Genomic DNA, 8206 nt, shown 5'->3' with positions numbered 1-8206 from the left:
CGCCTCGGGCCGGACGCGTTTGGCGTCGGGCGCGGGCGCTGGCGCCGCGGGCCGCTTGGCAACGGGCGGCGGCTTTGGCGCGGCGGGCTTGCCGCTGGACATGGCCTTCCAGGCCTTGACCAGCTCGACCGCGGCCTTCTTGACCGCCTCGTTCTCCACCTTGCGCGCGTTGTTGACCACGTGCCCCGCCTTTGACGCCATGAGCGCCTCGACCGTCATGGGCAGGTGGGCGAACAGCGAGAGCAGCACGCGCGTCTGATCGGCCCGCTCGCCAGACATGCTCGCCTCGAGCCACTTGACGAGGCGCTTGAGCGCCGCCTCCGAGCGCACAAAGGCGTCGAGCAGCGCCGCGTCCTCGGTCGCCTTGAGCGAGGTGGCGACCAGGTCCTGCCCCGTCTCGTCGAGCGCGCCGCCCGTCTCGTCCGACGCCAGGAGCGAGATGAGCTGCTTCATCTGCGGGGCGCCGCGGATCTCGTCGTTTTGGCCGCACAGCTCGGTCATGGCGGAGATGAGCGCCATGTTTGGGTCCTGACAGAGAGCGGGTGCAGGTCAGCGCGCCCGCACAGGGGGAGACGACGCGCGCGCAGGACGCGGGAGGCGCACATTTTCCATCGCGCCGCGGGCAGGCCCGACTGGCCGCGCGGGGGGCACAATCTGCTGGGCGCGCGCGAGACGGTCCTAGGCGGAGGGCGCGCAACATGGGGTTGAACACACGTACACGTGGCGCGCGCGCAAAGCGCGCAGTTTATGCGTAGTGCGGTTTGTGGGAAAGAGCCCAAGATGGGAGTAAGACACGTATACGCGGACGCCGCGCCTCTCACGCACCCCAATGGTGATAGCGCCCTCCCCCATCCCCCGTATACCCCGCGCAGCACCTGGTTTTGCCCAAGCCCAGCAGCCTGTACAGCCCACTCCTCGGCTACCGAAAAAAATTCTTCAGACGCAAGCCTCTCTCACATTTAAAATCCCTGTTCTCCCATCCCTCCCTTGGGTTGTGTGTTTTCTTTCTTTCTTTCATTTAAAATCCCTGTGTGGTGGCGGCGTGCCGTCCTCCCATCCCTCCCTTGGGTTGTCTGTTTTCTTTCTTTCTTTCTTTAGCACACTGGCACGACAAGGGCGCGGACTGGCGCGGACTGGCACAAAAGAAGTACAGCATATTTTCTGGGGCCGCCTAAGCGACTCCTCGACGACGACGACGACGACGACCCAATGGTGACAGCACCTGCTCCTCTCCGCCCACAAGTGATAGGGAGGGTGGAAGAAATGTGTAACCATTCTCGAGGCGCTCGCGCCTCCGGACAGCGTGCCGAGCGCCTGCTACAGGTTTGCCTGCAGCCCAGCCGCAATCGCTGCGGCGGCAGCTAGTCGGTTCGGCCTGGACTCGCGCGCGCCGAGATGTGGGAACCCAACACACGGCGCGTCGACCCGCCTCCGCTTTTGCAACAAAGTCTGCTTGGCTTGTGCAGGTGATTGATGCCCAGAGCTGCAGAGACGACGCCGGCAGCCTCGGCTCGACCTCGAAGGCGGATCTCGTAGCCAAAAACCTGTGCTCTATTCGTCGGTGGTTCACCGTACCGGTACTGCGTACACGCCTGTGTAGGAGCGGCTCTCGCGTCGCTCGCGCCGCCGAAGACTGATGACTGTCTATGAGGGCACCTGTTTGGAGCAGGCAACAAGCCTCACCCCCTGGCTAAGCGAAAGAGAATTACGGCGTATTCTTTCTTTTTCTGGGGCCGCCTAAGCGACTCCTCGACGACGACGAGGTAGGTAGGTAGGTAGAAAGGTGAAGAACAGCCAGGCTCGGACTGGACACCAACGCGGTATGGGTGGACGCGAGACAGATGATGACGACACGCACGAACAACACACAGACACAAACAAGCTCACAAGACACACAGCCAGCTGGCTGCCACACACCCTGAGTTGGCGTACACATAACTCAAGGCCACATCCTCCTGTCGCCCCCCCCAGCACTCCAAGGTGCCAAGAGAAACAAACAAGGGCACAACAAACAACAGACGACAGGAAGCAACGTGCGAGGCTAGAGCAGGCTTGCTCGTCCTCTAGCAATCTCCGCCGACCGCGAGGCCGGACTAGACCGTGTGTGGGGTCATGTGAGGTGTCTCTGGTCACTCTCCTCAGGGGCTAGCCGCCAGCGGCCAGCCCTATCTCGCACTCACAGGCAATGACAATCCAATGTATGAGTGTATGCAAGCAGAGGCGCGTGTGCTGGTTCTAGGCCGCACGTCGTGGCATATGACTTGGGAGGCGTGCGACCGCAGCGCGCCCGCCGTCAGCTCGACGGGGCGCGCATGTCAGCGAGATGTTTGCCGGTACTCTCTCGTTCGCGTTCTGTTCTCGTGCTGGCCGGTCGCGAGTTCGAGTTGGTGGGGGGGAGGGGGGGGCCTTCTGGGCCTTCTGCGCCTTCTGCGCCATCTCGCCATCTCGCCATCTCGCCATCTCGCCTTCTTGCCGCGCGAGCCGCGGGCGGCGCCCGTGTTTTTGCTCGCCGGGCGGCCCACACGCCGTCGCGTTTCGCGCTTCCTCGCGTGCTCGGGCCTCGGCGGGCAGCTCTTCGTCTGGTGCTCTGCTAGCCGCTAAATGTGCTGCTGCTTGGCGTGTGGCAGGGCTACTGGCACGCGGAGCTGGTGTATCCACCCGTCTCAGCTCGCTGCCGATCTCTACTACTACCTCCCGCGTGGCGTGCACGGGAGGCGTCGGGTATCCCGTGTGCCCGGCGGGCGGGGCGCGCACCATGCTGCTTGCGGGTGATCGACCGGCGCTCGACGAAACTGGACAAGCAAAAAGAAATCGGGGGCGGGACGCGACAAAGCACATGCTCGCCCGATCCACCACGGACACCAGCCCCGACGCGTGGGCGGCTGCGCTCGCTGCGCTCTGCTCGCTCGCCGACGCCGCCGTCGCCGGCGGCGCGCCGCCGCCGGCCAAGGCTGCGAGCCTGCTCTGCCGGCAGGCGGCGCGGCTGAGCGCCGCCTTCCCCGCCACGTCGTTCCTGCACGTCGAGGCGCGCGAGGTGCTGCCGCTGCTCGAGCTTCCCGAGCCGCTCATCGCCCACGTCGTGTCCCACCTCGCGACGATCGGCGACATGGCGTCGTTTGGCTGCCTCTGCACCGCCACCGCGGCGGCGCTCGGGCACGCGTGCGAGGTGCGCGCCGAGCGGCGCGGCTCGCGCCTGCCCGCGCTGCTCGCCGCCGAGCGGCCGCTCGACGCGCTCCGCTTTGTCGAGGCGCTCTGCGCGCAGCCGCCGACCACCATCGCCGCCGGCTCGGCGCACACGCTCGCCACCGCACCGGGCGGAGGGGCGTGGAGCTGCGGCGGCGACTCGCTCGGGGAGCGCGGCTTCCTCGGCCACCTCGGCCACGGCGCGCCGCACGCCCCGCCCCGCCCGCTTCCCGCGGGCACACGTCCACGACGCGTCCACGCCACCTCCCGCAGGCGAGCTGTACGGCGCGCCAGTCTGCTTCCCGCGCCGCGTCGCGCGGGCGGGAGGCGGGCTCGAGGCGGCTGCGTGCGAGGCGGCGGTGCGCGAGGTGGCGGCGCGAGGCTACGTCTCGCTCCTCCTCACCGCCGACGGCGCCGTCTTCTCCTGGGGCTGGAACGGGGACGGCCGCCTCGCGCACAAGGCCGCCCCCGGCGCCGCGGCCGGGGGCGAGGAGGCGCCGCTCAAGAGCGAGCACCTCCCGCTGCCGCGCCGGCTCGCCGGCCTCGGCGGCGTGGCCGTCGCGCGCGTCTCGTGCGGCGAGCGGCACGGCCTCGCCCTCTGCCGCGCCGGCGCCGCCTGCTCGTGGCGCGACGGCCGAACTCAAGGCGCCGAGTTGAGACGTCGGGCGGACGAGTCTAGGCGCTGTCTACTCGTGGGGGCTGGACACGCACGGCCAGCTCGGTCGCTCCGAGGCGGGGCGGCCGCCTCCCCGCAATGCCGACGCGCTAGGAGCCGCCGGCCCGTCGCCGCCGGCCAGGACGCCGAGCGAGACGCGCGCGCGCGCGCCCGGCCCGGTGTGCGCGCTCTCGCACACGCGCGTGGTGGACGTGTCTGCGGGCGGGCTGCACTCCCTCGCCGTCTCGGAGCAGGGCGAGCTCTTCTCGTGGGGCGCCGGCCGGAGCGGCAAGCTGGGCCACGGCGACGAGGAGATGCGGCCGCTTCCGACGGCCGTGCGGGCGCTCGAGGGGCGGCGGATCGTGCGCGCGTGCGCGGGTGACTCCCATTCGCTCGTCCTCGGCGCAAACGGCACCCTGTACTCGTTTGGGCTCGGCGAGGGCGGCCGGCTGGGGCACGGCTCCGAGGAGCGGCTGCTGACTCCGGCGCCCGTCACCGCGCTGCTGCGCGCGGGCGCCGTCTGCGGGATGGGGGTTGGGTCGTACCACTCAATCGTGCTCGTGAGGCCGTGGCCCGGCGGCGCGAGCGCGCAGAAGCGCGCCGCGGGCAACGACGCGACCGAGACCGCGCGGAGCAACTGCTTGACGTCCGAGGCCCCGGAGGCGAAGCGCGCCGCGGTGCTGTCCTTGCACGCCGCGATCGATGCGATGGAGCCGCCGGACGGCGCGGAGCCGGCCGGCGACGCGGACGCGAGCGAGGCGACGCTCGTGTACACGTTTGGCGACGGCGCGTACGGCAAGCTCGGCCACGGCGACACGGCCGACCAGCTCTACCCGCGGCTGGTTCGCTCTCTGGGCGAGGGCGTGGCGGAGGTCGCCGCGGGCTACCAGCACTCGGCCGTGCGCACGCGGCGGGGCGGCGTGCTGACCGCGGGCATCGGCTGGAAGGGGCAGCTCGGCACCGCCGACCTGGGCGCGGGCCGCGAGGCGCTCGGCATGGCCCCCGACTTTTACCACGCACGCGAGTTCCAGCCGGTGGGCGCCGAGCCAAGCTGCAGTAGTAGATGTGCGAGATGAGACGCCCATATGACGCTCATGCATGGAGTCCGAGGGGCTCGAAGGGGCGCGGAGCGCCGCGCGCGGAGTGCGTCCCCGAAGGACAATCAAAAGCGAACTTTAGCTCCTGAGTCCTGTGCCTGTGGCTGTGCCCCGCAGAGTAGTGGTGTAGACTATGACAGTTAGTAAGAGACGACCTGGTCCACGGTCTCACATATCACAAGGCGCTCGACGAGAAGAGAGGACAAGGCAGCTGGCGCATGAAATAAATGGCTAGCCAAATAAAATAAAAACGGACTCGGACACCTCCTCCGCTAGCTCTACTGTGTGAGGTGGGTAAAAAGGAACAGGTCCCCGCCCTTGCGATCTTTTTGCAGGGTTCTTTGTGGGTGTGGTCGGCGACTAGCCGGGGTCGTCCTCCCGATGGGGGACTAGCACTAGCCGTCTTCCACATGGTCCCTCGGGTCCCTGGACCCTGCTGCTCCTAAAATCTCTTCGTACATCTCCTCCTCGCTCCTGCGGATCTCCGCAAAGTCCTGCTCCCTCCCTCGTCTCGCCCTGCGCGTCTGCTCCGCCTCAACACCCCCGGCGATGTGCATCCACCTATCCTCCGCCGTTTGTACGCCGTTTCTCTGTACTCTTTCTTGAGAATGAGATTCTTCGGACTTCGCCTCGAGCGGGGATACTGGGTTCACTTTGGGTTTTTAAAGCCGTGGGCGGGGGGCATCACATTGTGGGGTAGCACTCCCATGACCTCATGACCTCCTGCGGTCTCTGAGATGGGCACCACAGTGGGTGTGGGACCACAGGCACAGCCAGGGTAACGTACACTCGAGAGAACGCGCTCTCGTGTCGCTGGGCAAGCAGTAGAGGTCGACGTGGGACGACGCCGTACCACACTCCACCGGCCAGACGCGCACCGGCCAGGGCTAGGAATTACAATAGTGCCAGTGAGGCGGAGGCGCGAGTCGGAAAGCGGCCGCGACCATCAGCTCAAATAAAAAAAATCAAATGTGCGCCTGTTCTGTGTGTTCATTTCCCCCTCCTCGCCGCCTGGGTTCCAACTTTTTCCGGGGTATGGTATGGTAGGCTCGGCGGCCCAAAAGGGGGGGGGGGGGTATGGCCCTGACCGCCCAAGGCTAGCCCTACCATACCCCAAGCAGGTCTTCCAAGAGGCGGGGGGGTATGGTGTCTCGAGGTGGGTTGGCCGAGCCTACCATACCATACCCGGGTACCCCGGAAAAAGTTGGAACCCTGCCAAATCACCGCGGCCGTCTGTGCCTGCTTCCGAGTATGACTCCGAGTTCGACTTTTCCGACGCTGAGGCGCAGGATAGGACGGCAGGGGTCGTACACGACGCAGTTTAGCAGGCTGTGATGCAATACGGCTATGGGCTATGCTAGGGGCTATGACGACGAGCTCTTCCAGGCGTGGAGGGACGGCGAGATACGGCGAAAGGACTTGCCGGAGGAGGTGGAGGCTATGGCTTTGGACCTTTGCGAGAGGTGGCGAGCGGAGCAAGAGCGGTGTAGGCGCGTCCACGCGGCGCAGCGGCTCTCCCGCGACCCCGGCCCCTCTCGTAGCCGCAGCCGTATAGCCGCAGCCCCAACCAGGCCCCAACTCTTGCCGCTCTTCTGTGTCGGGTTGTGACGAGGGGTGAGGGGACACGGATTGAAGATCCCTCACACCAAGATCGTGCAGGGCGGGGACACATGTCCCTAAATCCCATCTCGTCTCAGATGTTGACCGTTTATTCATTTATTTTTTCCGATTTCAGTTTTCAGAATTTGCAACAATGTCACCCCGCCTGGGCCCTGGCCCTGCGGATCGCTGTGAACCCAAGCACGCGTATCGGCCTTCAAAACCCTTCATGAACACAACTTCACAAGCCCTCACTCCATGCGCATGCCTCACCCGACACCCCCAGCAATGTATCCCCCGTCCGCCGCTACAAACTGCCCTGCCACCTCTAGTCGACCATCTCCACGAGGCCTGGCATGTCCCCCTCGAGCGCTGGTCGGGACGCGTGGTGGCCGCCCTCGCTCGCGCCCTGCACAATGCCCCAGTTGTGGTCGCTCCAGTCCGCCCGCTGATCCACAAAGGCGGTCGCGAGCACCATCTGCTCGTCGTAGTCGAGGAAGTTGCTGTTGTGCAGGTTTAGCTCGCCGGCCCGCCCCCGCACGGGCGGGTGGCGCGAGGCGATCACCGCGTCCATGTACTGGTTGCCGCTCGGCTCCTCCACCAATGCGTAGGCGATCGGCCGAGCGCTCGCCACGTCGGTGCCGGTCGAGTCGCTGAAGACGACGCGGTCGCCGAGCGGCGCAGGCACGAGGTGGCGGACCTTGGCCTGCGCGCCGTACGGGTCCGCCTTCCGGAAGAAGCGCGACGGCAAGACGCCTGCGGCGGAACTCGGCCTCTCCCATGCGTCGGGGAATGCGAGAAGCTACGGAGGGGAGAGTGGGAGAGTGCGCCGGCGGAAGACTCTGGGAGTGTGCGCTCCGCGCCTGTGCGGAGCGCGTCACGCAGCCCGCCGAAGAGCTCGTCGAACTTTTGCGCCGCCCGGGCCGGGTCCTTGAGCACGTCGGTGCTGGCGGACGGGTCCCAGCCAGAGTAGCGGCCTCGCTCGCCGGCAGAGTAGGGCTCGTGGCGGAGGGTCTGGTGCTTGACGTCCCGCAGCAGCCACTCGACGCCGAAGAACTCCGCCTCGAGCAGCACTCGCTTGCAGAGGTCGGGATCGGTCTCCGGCAGCAGCGCCACGTGGTTGCGGAGGCACGAGAGCAGCACTTTGAAGGCATCCGGGTCGCGGTCGAGGTATATCTCTCGCGATTCGCTGGCCGGAGCCCACTCGTGGGAGAAGAGCGAGGCAAAGTATGTGCACGAGCTCGTCAGCGTGGAGATGGTTGACTTGAAGAGAGTCCCGCCGACGTCGAGCACCACGCAGTCCTGAGCGGTGCGGCGCCGCTTGTGTGGAGACGTCGCGTCCATGGCGTCCATGTTTAGCTGCTAAACCGCGAGCCGGCTGGACGATGTCGGGAAACATTAAAAAAACCGCGACGGAGATGTACGTAAGAGCTACATACACAGCGCCCACACACGCACACACGCACGCGCGCGCGCGCGCGCGCGCACACACACACATGCATGCATGCACAGACACAGCGCCTTCCCCTTCCCCCACAAGGGCGAGGACACACACGCACACAGGACGCACCTCTAGCGAGGCCCGCATAGTATGTGGGAGACTCCTGCCGCCGCCCCTGCCTGCCACCCCTGTGTCAGTGTGCCTTGAGCACTTGAGCACTTGATAGGGTCG

The 8206-nt window shown here is 66.6% G+C and overlaps 2 protein-coding genes across 2 annotated transcripts; one reads left to right on the top strand and one right to left on the bottom strand.

The window, feature by feature from the left end:
* Positions 1–2836: 2836 nt before the first annotated feature.
* EMIHUDRAFT_470456 (hypothetical protein) lies at positions 2837–5087 on the top strand (the record flags this gene model as incomplete). The annotated part of the gene is made up of 3 exons (XM_005768517.1): positions 2837–3425; positions 3457–3843; positions 3953–5087. 3 exons carry the CDS (start codon positions 2837–2839, stop codon positions 4912–4914), a joined length of 1938 nt encoding a protein of 645 aa, XP_005768574.1. The 3' UTR covers positions 4915–5087.
* A 1775-nt stretch (positions 5088–6862) lies between these two features.
* EMIHUDRAFT_119107 (hypothetical protein) lies at positions 6863–7887 on the bottom strand (the record flags this gene model as incomplete). Its single annotated transcript, XM_005768516.1, has 2 exons — positions 6863–7290; positions 7416–7887. The coding sequence occupies 2 exons, from the start codon at positions 7885–7887 to the stop codon at positions 6863–6865; spliced, it is 900 nt and encodes a 299-aa protein (XP_005768573.1).
* Between the last annotated feature and the right edge of the window lie 319 nt (positions 7888–8206).

The sequence above is a fragment of the Emiliania huxleyi genome, assembly GCF_000372725.1.
Source record: "Emiliania huxleyi CCMP1516 unplaced genomic scaffold EMIHUscaffold_454, whole genome shotgun sequence".
Taxonomy (NCBI): Eukaryota; Haptophyta; order Isochrysidales; family Noelaerhabdaceae; genus Emiliania; species Emiliania huxleyi.
Note: the sequence above shows the minus strand (reverse complement) of the source record. Positions and strands in the feature narration are given on the sequence as shown.